This window comes from Poeciliopsis prolifica, unplaced genomic scaffold (genome assembly GCF_027474105.1).
Source record: "Poeciliopsis prolifica strain line A6 unplaced genomic scaffold, Auburn_PproV2 SCAFFOLD018, whole genome shotgun sequence".
Lineage (NCBI taxonomy): Eukaryota > Metazoa > Chordata > Actinopteri > Cyprinodontiformes > Poeciliidae > Poeciliopsis > Poeciliopsis prolifica.
The window spans coordinates 7,461,244-7,478,668 of NW_026562393.1; the positions used below are offsets into that span (position 1 = coordinate 7,461,244).

At 40.1% G+C, this 17,425-nt stretch overlaps 1 protein-coding gene across 14 annotated transcripts in view; it reads left to right on the top strand.

Moving 5' to 3' along the window:
- The window catches only part of LOC129368016 (calcium/calmodulin-dependent protein kinase type II subunit gamma), a 52,587-nt gene extending 35,162 nt beyond the window's left edge, over positions 1–17,425 (top strand). For 2 of the 14 annotated variants that reach the window (XM_055042766.1, XM_055042768.1), the window contains 10 exons: positions 805–845; positions 2,239–2,322; positions 6,107–6,151; positions 6,263–6,317; positions 6,489–6,569; positions 9,099–9,239; positions 12,222–12,297; positions 13,322–13,416; positions 13,576–13,812; positions 14,890–17,425. In XM_055042766.1, coding sequence (XP_054898741.1) covers positions 805–845; positions 2,239–2,322; positions 6,107–6,151; positions 6,263–6,317; positions 6,489–6,569; positions 9,099–9,239; positions 12,222–12,297; positions 13,322–13,416; positions 13,576–13,808 — 851 coding nt within the window. In that variant the 3' untranslated portion in view covers positions 13,809–13,812; positions 14,890–17,425. The remainder of the gene's footprint in view (positions 1–804; positions 846–2,238; positions 2,323–6,106; positions 6,152–6,262; positions 6,318–6,488; positions 6,570–9,098; positions 9,240–12,221; positions 12,298–13,321; positions 13,417–13,575; positions 13,813–14,889) is intronic. The other 12 variants (XM_055042769.1, XM_055042771.1, XM_055042770.1 and 9 more) reach the window with 8 other exon arrangements.

A 17,425-nucleotide genomic window follows, 5' to 3' on the forward strand; every position in this document is an offset into this window, starting at 1 on the left:
TCAACAAGTCAGCTCTTCTGTCCCCGGTTGTGGAATGAAAACTTTTCTTCATTTTTCCTCTTTGGATGCTGCATGGTCAGATCTCAAGATGAAAAGTAGCCTATCAGCCAAGATCGAGGAGCATGAGTTGTCACTTGAAACTGTTTGCTGCTGTAAATGCTATGCTCCTTATCTCTAATCTCTCTTGTAGTGTAATTCTAAGCCATCTGTTACAACCCTCCCTTGAACCCTCCCCTTCCCTTCTCCCATTTCTTGTTTGAAGGTAAGAAACACAAGATAAGAGTTTTGAAAACTGTGTATGTGTAGGTAGCAAAACAAGTGAAAAGGAAGCAGCCATGGAGGAAACTGGTCAGAGCCTTTAAAGGAAATCAATGATTTACATTAACCTAGCTCGTCACAGAGAGTCCTGCCGGCGGTTTGAGTCTGACCATCAGCCTCTCCTCGATCTGCAGGGGTCTTCTCTCAGACAGGAAATGGATGTAGGAAGTTTACTTTGCTCTCAGGTTTCTCTTTCATCCCCCAGATAGCAGTGAATGGATTAAGATGTGAATGGGTTTTTTGCAGAGCGTAGCAACCTGTTCAGCTGAGGGAAAATTGCACCACAGGTCCATTAAATGCATGTTATTCTCTGGAAACATCTAGCCTTACTCGGTCACAAAGGGAGGCCTAATAGGGTTTCGTAGATACAAAAACTGGAGATCGAGATCTCAACAGAAGCTAAAAACTGGGTGGATGTTATCACCTCAAATGAAACTTTTTAACTGTTTTTTCCCCTCCCCTTTTCCATCCTCTGTATTTTCACAGCATGCAAAAGTTTACTCAACAAGAAGTCTGATTCTGCCAAGGTGAGCTCGTCCTTAATGCCCGTCTGGTCTCCTGTGTCCTTTCTGTCTCTTCTCTCAGTTCTACCTGCTTTTATTCTGCTGTGTTCAAAGATAGTATACAACATAAGATCAGACATTTACTGGCTACGTTGCTTTAGGTGATAATAACCAAGCAGCAGCTTTTGCTAATTATGCACTAGCACCAATTGAGCACTCGGACAAATTAACCAATTTTTGGATTTAAAAAAAAAAAGCTCAATTATTTTTTGTAATCAAAGATTGAAAACAAAGTAAAGTTATGACATACCGCACACTGTGCTTTTAAGGGTTTTTATGTAGGTAAATCCAGGTTAGACCTTTTATAAAAATTTAAGTAAGTTGAGCTCATTCAGAAACCAAAAAATAATTGTAACCATTTTCCACACAACCAAATCAGAAACTGTTGATTTGTGATTTTTTTAATTGTACTAACAACCATCTCACAAAGTGAGATTAAATATAAAAATTAAGGCAAGACTTGAGCAAGAATTCAAGGAAAAGACTCAAAAGTCTCCCATTCCCTTTTTAAATAACTTATTCAATATAGAATAGTTCAGTTTATGCTTGACTTGTTAATATTGTAGTATTTTGCCATTTGGAATCTCTTAAGAGGAAAACCTTTTTGCATTTTTTTTTTCTGTTGTTTTTTTTTTGTCAAAAAAAAAGTAAAGATTTCATAAATCTCATGCTGTTTTATAGAATCTTTTTTTTCTTTGTTGAATTGTCCAGCTCAAGGTTCATCAGACTGAATGTTCTAGACCTTAAACAAGAGATGATGTAAAGCAATCCAGTCCCATTAAAACTTTGAGAAATATCAAAGTGAAATTTTAACTATATTTTGCAGTCAAACTTTGTTGTAAATGCAATAAACTATGTATAAAACACTCATTTTGTATTCCCTCCTGAAATGTGACTTATTTTCTGATTTTCCTCCTCTTTCGTCATGTTTAGAACCTAAATTTCTTGTATCTTTTCAGTATCCTAGTTCTGCTTCGTTTTTCCCAGTTCTTGATCCAAAGCTTTTATTCTTTTACCTTAAGTCAGCTTCAGTCGACTTCTTTCCGAGCGGCCTCCCATCACTTTCAGCTCTCTCCTTCTCCTGCTGCCCTCCCTGTCTATATTTTTTTACCCCTGGGGTTTTCTGTGTGTAGTTAAGTGGCACAAGCATGGAGAGTTAGTGAGGCAGTAAAAAGGATGATCTAGAGGCCATTCTGTGGCACTCACCCCTCTCATTTATCCTGTTAGCTCTCAACAGCCCTGGAGCGCGGAAAAACATTAGCCCCTTTTCCCGAAAAAGGCGTTTTAATTCAAATGCATCTGTGTGTGTTTGTGTAGCTTTTGTGTTTCACTTTGAGTGTTTGCGTTCTCGTCCCAGCCTTCTACCAACAACAGTAAGAACAGTATAGTGAGCGCCATCAATGCCCTGAAAGACACCAACATGGCAGCCAACGCCCAGATGGTACAGTAGGCCGCCGCAGTGCCACTTCCCACCTCTCTCCTCTCCCCCTCCACCTCCAAGTTGTTGCATAGTTGCCCGATTTATTTTTCTCGCCTCATCCTCCATCATCATGCTTGTCATCCTTCATCTACATTCCAGGAGATGTTGCTTTGTATCACCCCAGCAGTGCCAACTTGAAGCCATAAAACCTCCTAAATGTGCACAAGTGTTACTGAGATCAATGTGCATTAAAACCTTTGGGAATCCTTTAAAATTATAAAATCATTACTTTAAATCTCAGGCAGCGCATGTGCACCCGTTTAGTTTTACACACAATACATTAGGATATCATTGAAGAGTTGGTTTCTTTCACTTATTTCACGTTAAGCAGTGAAACTTGTTTACCTTTATATTTCAAGTGTTTATTTTTGTTTATTTTGATGACTGTATTTAAAATAAATCAAAACCACAATATTAGCTTATCAGAACATTTTAATATTCAGTTTTTTAATATAATTCACAATAATTGTCATCTCAAGGCACTTTACAAAAAATAATTTCAATTAAAATTTATCCTAAAACGGTATTAAATAGTACAGTATGCTCAATTAATTATTGAAAATAGTTTGGAAAGTTTATAAGGAAAACCAGTGGATTGGTTTTTATATTGCATAGGAATATACAAAATATTTGTTGGCAATATTCTCAACAAGGATAACAAGCCACAAAAGTACATTTCTTTATAAACTGTCTCCAACCGCAATGAATCCAAGCACATTAATGGAAAGCTGAGTGGAAGAAAAAAGTGTCAGGACTGCAAAGCCTAGAGTAGATTTACAAGATGATTGTGGCATTTATTGCGATATGAATAAAGAGGGTGACTAAAAACTACTCAACAAGCCTTTTTAATAAATTGTGAAGCTGAAGTAAGGGCTTCTCCACACACAGACATATCCAGAATGGGCAAGAACTGTAACTTTTATTGTGTTAAATTATTCCTGAGGCAGATCGATCTAAGCTGAGCTAAGATGACAAACGACTGGGCACTAACTCAGCAACCTAACGTCGTCTTTTCAGGGGAAAGTAAATAATGCATTTCATTTGGAAATAAAGGAAAAGTGAAGAAGAACTGAATCGGTGTTCCTTTAGGTCCAACATAAAGTTTCCTCAGTCAGCGACACTTTGAGTTGCCATGTTGGCGTGAACAGGCCATCGAAAAGATGCATAGTATTGGAAAGTTGAGCGATAGGAAAAACTCACCTGAGGTTATTGTCAAGAGGAGGATGAGAAATAGCAGACGAATTCAATAAGCATTTTGTGAGACGGGCTTTATTTAAATATTGAGTGTAAATAGTGTACATTACAATATTCTTAAACTGAATTCGAAAACCTAATGAATACACAAAACAAGATGGCCGCCTTGGGCAGGGTGATGTCACTTTGAACCATGATGAAAAAAATCCAGATTTTCCAAAAAATTTTATTTAATCTTCAAAATTCACATTTCTATTTTAAAATCCTTTTTATAGGTTTTATGTTGAACTGAATATTTTAACACAAAATATTCTGTTTTTTATGCCTCCGGTCATCAAAATTGCCAGAGATAAATACTTTACATAAACTTGCTTCTAATTTATTTGCATAATGAATGAGTTTCACTTTTTGAATCGAATTGATGACGTAAGTAAACCAGCTTCTCAATCATATTTTACTTTCCCAGTTGCATCTGTGTATAAAGCATGGGCTTGTTGGTTGGACTATATACCGCTCATATCATGCAGCTAGTAGTTGAAGCATCAGACAGTTCGTTTTATTCTCTTGTTTTTCCAGACCCTGTGTGTAAACTTTAACGTCCCAGACCCAGCTAGATATGCGTTTGGCCTTTTTTCCATTTCAGCCATCTATTCCAGCATCTTTCTTTTTGCTCTGAACGTCTTTAGCGAATGTTTCCTCACTTTAACCTGCTTTCTTTCCTTCATTAACATTCTTACTGACATGCTGGTTCTACTGCCTTCATCATGCTCTTGTAGCATGCAGCGAATGGTGTGTTGCAGTGTGGTGTGTTTGGATTAGGTAGTTTGCTTCAAAGGTGCTTCACAACTGGTGCAACAGGACCCCAAGTTGGATTATATGTATGCAATTTACACTTCTACATTTCAAATGTGTTCAGGTTTGCAGCCTAAAATCGTTAGATTTGTTTCTGTAGCTAAAGGAAACAAATCTTGCCTTTGACTTGAGTCAAGTGGTATAAGTGGATTTGATTTTTTTTTATTTGAAGGAGATTTGATGAATCAGAATTATACCAAGGAGTTTATGGAAACCCAACAGTGCTGGAAGCGCATATGAGAAAAACTAAAAAGCTGCCAGCATTCAGAGAGAATTTTACAATTGTTCTCTTACATTTACGTCACCAGTAAGCCGTGTTTCGTTGTGTAAAACATAGTGGATGGAAGCAGCTAAAAGTCAGTTGTTTTTTTCTAAAAACACAAACAGTCTGGTTTTTATTTGAGGATGTTGTTTCGAAGACAGTCTAGACTTTTTGGCTGTAAATAGTTCTCTAAGTTGTTGTCTGACCCTAAAACCTTTATTCAGACTAACACATGTGGTTGAAGCAAATGTCAGATTACTGTCAAACACAAGCTTAAGTCAAACACACCTGCCTTCGTGTGGCTCAGCCATGTGCAAAAACATGTTTTGGCAATTGGAGGGTGGTGTTAATAATTTAAGTGATTCTTAGTTATAAAATGGAGTAAAATTACATTTTCTAACCTGAGAAACTTCTCATGTCCTCATAAAACACTGAGGTTTCCTGAATGGTATGGTTGCTAACTCTGTTGAAGCTAACTCATCATCTTGGTATGACCTTTGCTGTTGTCCTTCCTTCCTGGGTCGGCCCTTTCCCGTAACCCAAAATTCATTTTTTTTTTTTTTGTAATGTAGATTAAAAACTCTTTTCTAGAAGAGTCAGATTTCAGTTTGCACTTACAATGCAAGACTCCTGTTTTTGTGTAAAGGATCTGAAAATGAACTTAAAGTTTGATCACAGTATTTTGTCTTACTGTTACAATCATGATAAAAGTGAGTTTATCACTCCTTGTGTTGCTGTGACTGTATGGAAGAGCAATAATAGCCCCTCAAAAACAAACACTGCTCTTGAAAAGCAATGCCTCTTATTGTTACACTTCTTTGTGACACTGCTTGCATAAAAAAAGTGTGATTTGTAAGACTAAACTGTACTCAGCAACTGCATTTAATGATATATCTCAGTTTATTTGATAGTAATATTGAACAATCAGTTGGAAAAAACAGTAAGTTAGCAACAACAACCACAACGTTTTGGGATTTTAAACATGATTTATGGGAATTAAATCAAAATTCTTATGAAGAAAAATTAGCACCATAAATGATGAACGATATGATAAATACCCACCTCCAGTCAGAAGTCTTTCCAGACCTCTCTTTTTCTTTTTTTTTCTTTTTTTTTTTTGTTTAACGATAATGGCAGATGTCCTGTTGCTGATCGATGCAGCATCCGCAGAGATGAGGCTGTGACAACCTCAGTTTGGCGAGTCAGGGGTGTAACGGCGATGCTTTCACAAGTCTACAGCAGAAGGATAATATATTTTGGCAGTGAATTCAGATATCTGTAACTATACCAACTTAAACCTTCTTTCACTCTAAAAATGCCTTGGAGACTGTGGAGGTGTTGCGGAGGTAAAATAGTCGGGGCCGGTTCAAACCCAGTTGAGACGCACCATTTCAGAGCAAAAGTATTTCAGACCGACTGTTCTGTTCTGCTCCACAGGAATCTCAGAGCACAGTGGTCCACAACCCTCCTGATGGAGTCAAGGTAATAATTTTGTTGTGTTGGGTGGGAACACGGCGCCGCCCGGGTTGACTCGCTCTCGGATCTTTCCTGCGTTGGTTTCAGTGTCTGTCTGTTCCTCCTCTTGGTCCTCAGGGATCAACGGAGAGCAACGCCACAAACGATGAGGAGGAAATGAAAGGTAGGAAAGGTACTCAAGTGTTTTATTCCCTTTTCCCTGTTTTCATTCACTGTCTCTTTCTTTCTCCCTTTTTAGTGAAGTGTGTGTATTTGACTGTAGTGATCGGCAAGCGTGTTGCGGTCCTAAGCGTGCCTGTCGTATGTGTGTGTTTGTAATTATTGTGTGTTTGGCTACATCTAGCGGACAGTTCGGCGCTGAGTCAGAGCAGCGCCACTGAGGAGATGCCCCCTCTTCTGCCCTCACCTCAAAGCTCACCTGCCAGTAAGTTTATCTATGGCAAAGAGAAGCTATGGTTGCCCCCTGTGCCCCCTGCAAGAACCTGACACCCATTCCTCCCACTCCCACCTCGGTTTCTTGTAGCACTGGCAATGGCGTCTTCCATATTTGAGCTCTGCTCACACTCTGATCTACCAAGCCTTACTTTTTTATAGGGTTCCCACTGGTTTTTAAACGTTTCTCTTTCTGAACTCAGTCAGATTCTGATGTCAAAGAATTTTATCTTTTTGTTTATTGCAACTTGTTTCCACCCCCCCCCCCCACCCCCATCCACCCACCCACTCCTATCACCTTTTTTTCTGTAAAACAGGAAAACCTCAACTTCCTTTTCCTTGCATACATGCAGTGAAGTTGTCTTCAATAATGTATTAATATTAAAGGACACCTGTTTTGCCAAATCTACATTTTACACATTTTTGTCCTCCAGTTTGGGTCTCAACTGTTTCTAAAATCAGCCCAAATGCTTAAAAAAAACACCAAACCCATTTTTTGGTGTCTGTAAAATGAGCAATATCAATAACTTCCCGATTCTAAAGTCACAGTCGACGGGCACGGCGCTGTTACCAAGCAACCCCAGCCAAAGCCAGCCCATCGCCTAGCAACCCAAGCAAAATCCCAGCATGTTTGGTCAGCTGGTTTTTCCACTGTATGAGCTGAACAATGGCTGCTGGGGGAAAAAGGTTTTATTGTTGACTTATCATCCAGAAACCACTTGCTGCATCCTTGTTGGTTGTGTGGTAGGTTCGACTTCTGCTTTTCAAACATATATAGTTGTACAATTGCAGCCATTTTCACATGGAAAGTGAAAACTGAGTTGGGGGCGTGGCCAGCAGAAACTTATTTAAATTTAAAATAACAAGAGGCCATAAAGCAGCTCACTCTGAAAGAGGCTGGAAATAGGCAGAACTGGCCCTATTAAAATCTCATATCTAAGAATAATTTTATGCAGTAAACTGTAATGAACATGTTTTGTAAAGCCCACAGACCTGTCATAACATATTCAAGGTACTTCAATAGGTGACCTTTAGCAAAAAAGCATTTTTGTGTGCGTGTTTTTCTCCTCTCCTAGAAACCTTTCTTCCTAAAAATTATTCTTGAGTAGCTGGTCTGTCGAAATGCAAAGTAGCATTACATTTTTCTAGATTTTAGTAGTTTAAATTTGCCTGAGCTGTATTTATTTTTTTGTTTGAAAAAGTTTAACTACACCATGTAAGAAAATAGATTTTCAGAAGCAAAAAAATGATGAAATACATGTAAATGTTAATATATATGATGTAATGAAATGTTGATATATATTGGTGATTATGGATTACAGCTCTTGAAAACCCATTTTATTTAATTAGAAAATCAAAATAAGACCAACAAAAATGATCAGGGCTCCTTTTGACTGAGTTATACTACAGTGTGACCCTGCTGCTCTTAAATGGTCTTTGCTCACAATTCCTTTAAGGCTCCAGTTATTCCTGTTGCCTACGTACCTTTTTCACTATCCCCTTTTTTCCTTACACTCAACTTTTCAATGAAATGCTTGGATGCGTAAGTCTGAACAGGCAGCTTCTTTTGCATCAACCTTTTTGTGGCCTGCGTCTTGGTGGAGGGTGTCGGTGGTTGTCCACTGGGCAGCTCTAAACCAAGTTGAAATAAAATGGTTCATTTCGAAGAGTTCCTCATTTAAAACGCTTCAGTTTTTGTCATTAAAGCATTCCTGTTATTGAAAAGTATCAAAGAGCAGGGCTACCTTCACTATTTCAAAGCAAATAGTCAAAAATATGTTGTACATATTGGCCACTGTGGGAACCTTGAAGTGTGTGTGTGTATGTGTGTGTGTTTCCTGGTGACCACTGAATATGTCCCCCTGTTGTCCGGTGGAGGTCCAGCTTACCTTGTAGCTGAGTGTCCCAAACCGGCCCACTGCCCATCTGACTCTCCTGGAACCCTCACAGCAGAGCCTCATGTTTCTCTTTGTGCTCATAGTCTCCCCTCATGTTTTTCTCTGTTAATATTGTGATATTCCTCCTCTCTGCTCTGAATCTTTCCTTACATTTTTCTTGTATCGCTCTTCTTCCTGCTGTTGAACGAACATCCAAATGTTTTCCTAGCTATTACTCCTCAGTTGTATTTTCCATTTCTGCCTTCTCACTATAACATGCCGATTCCCTTTAGGCCTAGCTGAAGCTAATAACAAGCAATGGCTTCGATCTCTTCAGCATTTGATGCTACCGCTCATCTGTGCAAACATTATGAGTAAAGTAGTCACAAACATCTCAATTAGAGCTGTATGGAGCCTGCTTCCTGCCATCATCTCATTCTCATGTTACCCATCTGAATGTCTCATCAACTTCAGTTGGAGCTTTACTTCCTACCAGTTCTATTGGAAACCAGCCCTACATCCACCTTTCCCCCTCAATTATTTATTTTTTTTTATTTTACTGCATGAAGTGTGTGCGCACGTTGCTTTTCATCTTCCCTGCTGTCCATCAACATGTATGTTTCACCATCCATTGTGTGTTTCAGTTCCACCGCATGATGTAAAGCGCATGGCATGGAACAGCACGGGCAACAGCTCCTGCCCGGACTCAGACCAATCACAGTCCTCCATCCCCTCCGCTCCACTAGGGGGCAGCACTGTCGCTACTAAAAGCAACACTAAGCTGAGTAAGAGCACCTCTCTAACCGCCTAACCCAGCTACACCTGCCTTCTGTTCTCAGTCGCTGCTTCCTCTCTGAAGTGCAGTAGTGAAGTGTTGACACCCCCTGGTGTCATGTCCTTTTGCTTTGTTTTTGTTTGTTGTATTATGGATTTCTGTTCCGAGACTCTTTAATCAGGCTTCCCCCCAAACTATAAAAACAAATAATTTTTACATCAGTCACCAGAAATTAGTCATATCCTTGCATTTGCTGCAAGACTGCAAATAATGATTATTTCAGTAATCGTCCTTTTTGTACCGCAGTGCTCAGAGGAGCGCTTATTAATAATTACGACATAAATATCATGCCTGAAAACCTGATATTGTAACGGACTGAATGTTATGTTTTTAACGTAATCTCTGCGGGACGGGGGAGCCATGGCAACGCGTGTGGACACAGAGAGACGGAGAGTAAAAAAAAGCGCGAGTGGTTTTGAGTTGATCGCCTGTTCACGTTGTTTTGCCTTTGTTTACCTCTGCTGTGGTCCATCACAGCCGCTGTGGTTTCTGAACGTTCAATAAACGACAAACTTGGACTTATTACCTCGCTCGTCTGTGAGTATGTCATTCACAATAAACATAAAAGGGCAAATATATTTCACCGAGTAACAATCAAATGGCTTCTACCGAGATAATTAAATTAAATGTCTATTATTTAGTTGTATTAGTTTGGTGTTTTCTGGCATCTTGCTTTGAGCTCAGAGTCTGAAATGCGTTTGCTCCATCAAACATGCCATTTATTTTTGTCTCTTATTTAGTGGAAATATTGACTTGATGAATCTTTCTCCAAAATGACAAGCTTTTTAAACCTTTACAACTTTAATGTTGAAAATCAGAAGCTGGTATTCACAAATGACATTGAAATAAAATCCAGTCCAACATTTGAGGTGATTCCTCTGGAAACTGTTGGAGGAAAAATATCCAAACTTCACAAGATGTGGCTTTAACCTAACAGAGATCTGTGGTTCATCCCGTCAGTCTGAAATATTGAGGTCATCAAACCAAAGTTCAGAACTACCATAACCAAATAATTCCTGCTGGCCTCAGGTTTGCAACCAGCTTCTGAAACCAGTAATCTCCCAGTCTCAGAATCTCACTGAGGAAGAAACTGCATTAGGTTTCTTCCTCAGTGAGAACCACTTTAATATTATGATGGATATTTGCATATAAAATAAGTCAAGAGTTTCATTTACAATTTTTACATCTTCATGTTATGAGGTAGATGTCAGCCGACTGGCGTCAGAAAAAGTAGATCTTGGTCTTAAAAAGTTTGGGCACTCCAGGTCTGTGTGTTAACAATCCATCACTAACCTAATCATTTCAGCCCTCATTTGTTTTCCAGTTTTTTTCTTTAAAAGGTAGATTAGGGTTTTGTCTGCTGTAATGCTCGGCTTCGGTCTCTTGTGGCAAACCAAAAAGCAAAACGCTCTATTTATGATCCAACTCATGTATCATAGCTTTCTCCGTAGGGTGGCTGGACTCAGCCTTAGTGATGGGATGAGGAAATCGGTCATTAGGTGAAAGCTTAAAGTAGAGCTACTGCTTCTCCACATCGAAAGAGTTGGTTAAGGTGGCTCAGGCATCTGATCAGGATGCCTCCCGCTGGGCGCCTGCTTTTGGAGATTTTCTGTGCACATCCAACTGAAATGAGACCCAAAAGAAGACCCAGAACTTGCTGGAGGGGATGTATATCTCTTCTAGCCTGGGAATGCCAGAAGACCCCCTAGAATGAGCTTGAGGGGTTCCCTTCTGGGACTTGCTGCTCCAGCAACCCGATTTGGGCTAAGGGAAAGACAATGGATGGATTTAAAGTTACACAAAATAGACGTTAATGTAAGAGTGAAAACATGTTTTAGGCTTTTTTTCTAAACCACCAAAGAAATGTAAACATGCAAAACAATAAACAAGTGTTTCCTCCCTTTGATAGTGTAAGCTCTGCTTCCTGTTTCTCTTCAGTTGCTGCTGCAACTCATCTGAAGTCCAGTTGATCTGAAAATATCTTGCAATGAAAATCATTGAGTTCTACATAGGAAGGCAATCAGGAATACATTTCAGTAACCATCTAAGCTATTTACCATTAGGCTGATAAAATAATTTACAACGTGCCACCAACGCAGATAACCTCTCTTCAGGTCAACTCCGTTCAGAGGTTTTATTTTTAGCACATCGTCTCTTTACCTCACATTGCATCCCATCCAATCCGCTGTATCTTTTAATTTGCGAAGGTTTAGTTTATCACTTGCATCCAGGCCTCTGATTGTGACCAAACTAGAAATAAATGATTGTATTTTATTCTGGAGCCCTTGTTGCTCACCTTGTGTGTTGGTATCATTTGGAGGAACTCGATATATCGCGAGATGATGATCTTACCGTTAACCAACTGCTTTAATATTGCTAGTAGCTAATGTGTTGGTAACGTTTGGGCCGTTTCATTGATTCACCTGGATTTGATGGCGATGCACCTCCATGGTAAAGTGAACGGATGAACCTTTACCACATCCAAGATGGCGGCAACGTCAACATATTTCTCAGCGCTCTACGTATTTATGTCTATGCTAATGCTAACAGGGCGCTCACTTGCCGTTGCTAGCTCGCTAGCTAGCTCGCTTCTTTTCGTATGTCGGCTCATCTTGGCTAAGTTCAGGTTTATCGGTAGTTCACTGGACGCGCAGTTCCGTCGTTCTTTCTGACACTTTTGGATTCAAAAACTTCGTTGAAGCTCGGAATCAAAGCTGCCGAGCTGTTCTTGTCCGCTGAGCCGCTTGCAGGCAGAAACGTGGCAGCGTGTTCTCCCACTCATTAAGGCGAGAACTTGAGCAACTCGCCATAATGTGGTCAAGCTGCAGTGAAGAAGCTGCTGCTTTGGTGTGACGGGTGACGTGAGACATCAATTCTCCAGGAGGCTTCTAATCATCCTGCACTTGTTTTCTGTCTCCTCTCGTTTCTGCAGCCCGTAAACAGGAGATCATCAAGATAACGGAGCAGCTGATTGAAGCGATCAACAATGGAGATTTTGACGCCTACACGTGAGTGCTGGGAAATCCTTTCCCAACTGCAGATACCTTTATTGACTAAATGTGCAAAGTAACAGCTGTTAATAATGGATAAGATGGCTTGAAAGTGATCACAATATTAGTATCAAAATTTACTGATTAGTTTTTTGTTTTGTTTTTTAATATCTGGAACACTGCCAAACCGGTTTATGCGGTTTTCACTCCATGTTGTTATTTATTTTTATGCAGCTTTGAGGCACAGTGGCAAAACCTGAAACTGCTGCTGCCCCAGCAACTCAGCAGGTTGTTGCTAAATAACCGGAGAGTGAGTGAGTGACAGTGAGTGAATGAGTGAGTTGATGATGCTACAAACCTTTGTTTAGTAGCTGACTGTGAGCGATTGAGCAGCTAAGATCTCTCCTCTGCCTACATTTCCCAGAATGCTGTGTGATTCTAGATCAGAGTTCAGTGACATTATTGAATATTCTATCAAATATGTGTTAACTGATTCCCTGCTTGGGATAATAGCAGTTTTTCGTTCAAAGCAGTCCCAGAGAATCACTGAGCCGCTGCTGTGCTTCACTGTAGACGAGAAGCCTCCTCCAGACATACTGCTGCTAAATCTCCCTGAATAATTTTGGTTTTGATTTGTTGCTACAAGAAAACAGGATACCAGATCCTCTTTTGTCTTATTTATATAGTTTTGAGTGCCATTTGATAAAAATGTTGTGCTTTTCAGTAATTATTGCTGCACACCTTGCAGTTTAAGTTTGAAGTACCTGTTGAGTTTCTGACCTCCTGCATAATGAGGTGTGTTTTTACCAAGATTTTTATTCACCAGAGTGAATCGTTTTGACTGCAGTGAAACTTGGTGTTGAATTTATCTAAAATCCTTAATATTTCATTACATCAACTGATCCTGTGTAATCAGTTTATTCCAAACACCACAACTATTTAGATTTTTGCACTGAAAGCTCATTTTGAGTGTGTGTCAGGTAATTTTAATTGTAGCTGGGGTCTTTGTTATTTGACTTTTGACCTCTTTTTTTTTTTTTAGGAGAATTTGCGATCCTGGTCTCACCTCTTTTGAACCCGAAGCTTTGGGGAACCTGGTGGAAGGCATGGACTTCCACAAGTTTTACTTTGAAAACTGTGAGTGTCTTCCAGACTTGCACAATGTATATATTATTATTTTCCTGTCGATCACATTTTTCTTCTATAAATATTTAGTTTATTCCCAGTAAGTGATGTAAAGTTCAGGTTTGGATCAGCCTGTAGAACCACCATCACATTTGTGTTTCATCTGTCCAGTGCTGAGTAAGAACAACAAGCCCGTGCACACCACCCTGCTGAACCCCCACGTCCACCTCATCGGCGAGGACGCCGCCTGCATCGCCTACATCCGGCTCACGCAGTTCGTGGACTCCACGGGCCGCCCTCGTTCCAGCCAATCAGAGGAGACCCGGGTGTGGCACCGCCGTGACGGAAAGTGGCTGAACGTTCACTTCCACTGCTCAGGAGCGCCGGCTGCACCACTACAGTGATCAGGTACAAACTGTGCAGCTTCAGTGAAGTTTGCCTTAAAAATTATACATTATTGAATTTAGGAGATTTTTGTTGTTGTTGTTAAATTAGTGTTTTGTTCTTGGATCAGTGAGGTGTGTCGAGATTGTGAGAGAGACATTAAAACATTAAATTTAGTTTTATTTTAGTTTCCCTTGTTCCTGCTGTAGAAAGCAGAAAACCATCACTGGATGTGATGAATAGGGGTGCAACGATTTATCGGCCAGCCAATCATTTTGGGAGATCTGTGATCAGCCGATTTTTACATGTGAAGCCGATCTTACCCACCGATCTTATCAACTTTGGCAAAGGTCTAAAAATCAACTACTGTGCTTTTCGGTAGAAAGATTTGACTGACAATCCGGCAGACCAGGTGATTTGCAGTTAACAATAATTACCCGATTGTTGCCAATTCAGCAACTTTCTTGATATGTTGAGCAACATTTCAGACAAAAATGGAAGTTAGGCTTTTTAAAAGATCGGTGATCGGCCAGAAAACTGCAATCGGTGCAGCCCATAGAAATAAATTCTATAAATAGTGAATTTTAAACTCTTTTTTTTCTTTTCTTTTAGTTAATTTGTATTGTTTTCATCTTCAAATTGTGATTTTGAAAAAGTTTGAAAATTACCTTAAAGTGCTTGAATTTTACTGTGTGAAAAACATACAAACCATTTTAGACCCCATACAAGATTTGAGGACGTCTCTGCAGTCGCCATAATTTTCTCATTTGCTTCACTCATTGTTATTAATGTTTACAAAGCATTTTTTGGTAACACTGTATTTAAAGTGATATGTGATATAACACCTGTCATGAATATGGAGTTTTTATGAATGTTAATTAAGTGTCATTCTGTAAATTTGTGATGTTACTTTTTAAAGTTACTTTAAAAATTGCTTTGAAAGTCCAAATAAAAGTTCTAACTTTGCATTATTTGATAGATAATAACTTTTAAAGCAACTTTTCTTTAAAAGTGTCATTGTTTACCGAATGACACTTTCATGTCAGTCTTATCCGTCTTTGTTTTCATCTGACCGCTAAACGCTCTGCCTCTCTCCCTCAGCGGTCCTGAGGCTCCGGTCCTCTGGAGCGCGTTTACTGGGGGGCAGTTTTTTTCAGCGAGCGTGTTTTCAGAGGCACGTCCTCTGCGTGGATTGGATAGTGCCAGGAAGCCCGGCCGGGCCAGAACGCATCCCTCTCCACGTCACCAACCAACCCCGACCCTCCTTTGACCTGCTGGGGGCCGGCTGAACACGAGAACCCCGCCTCCCCAACCCCGACCCCCTCCATGAGATGACGATGCATGCATCTGGCGCCTGACTGGAGGGTGCATCTTTTGCCCTCTTGTCCCTCCCCTGGCAGCCATCTTTTTTCTGCCTGCGAGAGACGACATGTCCCTGGGGAGGAGAGGATATACAGTTGAACTTGTGACAGTTTATGAGTATGAGTTATGAATATACTGTGTAAATTTATGGCTAGATGTACCAGAAACCACCAAAACCCAACCAAGCATTTATCTTTATCTGGGGAAAACAAAAGGGAGGAGCGGAGGGGGAGTGCTTAGATTTTGTACACATTTAGGGATTACCAGGTTGGAAGTGTTGTCCTCGCTACCTGGGTGTTGACATGAAGGGAAATCTTTCCTCAACTGAATTAAAGAGGGAAAGAAAAGAGAAAAAAAACCAACAATACGCAGGTTCACTCTGAGAACTTGACGACGAGAGAAACTTTATCAAAAACACGAAGCACCAAAGTGTAGAACTTTAGTGTAGTCTTTTTACGTGTTTGTGTTTTCGTTTGTGTTCTTGTTTTTTCCGACAGATCGGAAGTCGTCATTGTTTGTGGGATCGGAGAACGTCAGCGGAGGGGGGCGTCTGAACTGAAGTCGACGTGTTTCGTTGTGTTTTTTAAGCGTCCTGATCCATTTGTGTTCTCGTGAACAACAGGAGCCATTATTATTCGTGTTTTTCCTTTTTTTTTGTTTTCTTCACTCTGGCTGTCTATAATCAAGGCTCCTTTTTTAAAAAAAAAAAGCAGCTGAGAACTTTCTGCTCTTTATTTTTTTTTTCCAGTAAAGATTTTATCGTGCACATTGGAAGCTAGCCGCGTTTCGTCGTGTGTCTTCATGCAGTTGTGGGAGGAAGAGGAGCAGGAGCAGGAGGCCCGTTCCATGAAAAGCTGCCGCCTGCGTTTTGCATGTTTGCTCGCTGCCTCTCCCTCATTAACCTCTTTTAATCTGTTACTCTGCTTCCTGCAAGGGCCTGGTTTGTTTATAATCACTGTGTAAATGCAGTGTATGTATAGATATATGTAGAAAAGTGTAATATATGTACATGTATCTAAGAGACACTCATCCTGTGCATTTAGGGGAATGGACCCTCTTCCCTCTGTGACCCCGCTCTAGTTTAGGTGAAGCTTGTTCCTCTATTCGTAGCTCTCAACACTGAAATATTTGAGGTATTGATTGCTCTAAAATAAACAAATCAAAGCTCTCCTGTAGGCGCTCCCATGGCCGCACGACTGTTTATGAAGAAAGGGAATAAAAACAAACGCCAAGATGGAAGTAACCCTCCCTCTCTTTCTCAGCAACACTCCACAAACTATTTTTAAAGATGCTAGTGTCCTTAACTCCTGGTCCCACGATGCTGTGAGCCGTCTTTTCATATCATATGCACCCACGCACGCCGGGCGGTGTGTTTTTAGGCTTTGTAACATATCTGCACCGCTGCTGTGACCGGCGCCGCCCTCGTCGTGCTGCTTTAGGTGTCCTCCCTCCTGATATCTCCATTTGACAGATTGACTGACCCTTGACCTCTCCCCTCTGCTCTTGAAACGACTCTTTGTTCCTTTCTCTGTTGTTCCCGTGTTACTGGTTTTAAGTTTTTATTATTATTATTATTATGATTATTATTACTGATGTTGCTGTTGTCGGTTGGTTGTTTTGCCAATCTGCCAAGCTGGAGTTCTGCACTCTCCCTCGCAAACATGTAGTGAAAATAAAAAAAGGGAAGAGGAAGAGAAGACAACAAAAAACTTCTTAAGGGATATCGATCAGGACTTAATTATTTATCGGTGTAATCAACCCTCGGTGGTTTTATCTGGCGCCTGCTGGGAGGAGAGACGTGCGGGTAGCGACACCTAGTTATTTGCATGTTTCAGTTACACATTTCTATCACAAAATATGGATGGAGCTAGTGTCAATATATGATATTTGCATCTTTTGAAACTCCATCCGCCCAGAATGTTGAACAAGTGATATGAAAATATACAACAAGATTTACAAAAAGAAAAAAAGCTAAAAAAAAAAAATAAAAGATTCAGGCGCCGTAGCTTGGTATGAGGCCCTCGATGTTTTCCCTGCGTTGTAATGATATATTATCGGGCTGCGCTTCTCCCCTCTCCCCCGTTCAGATGAACGCTGGATTTATATTTTTCTTGCTTTGTTTTATTTTGCATGATCACGATGTACAATGAAATACAACCATAAATTGCCGACTATCAAAGTGTTTGTCTGAGTGTTAGTTGGTCTTCATCATAGCTTTGTTATTCTTCAAACTTGGATCTTGGAAGTATTTAATAAAAATACTATTTCAGCACTG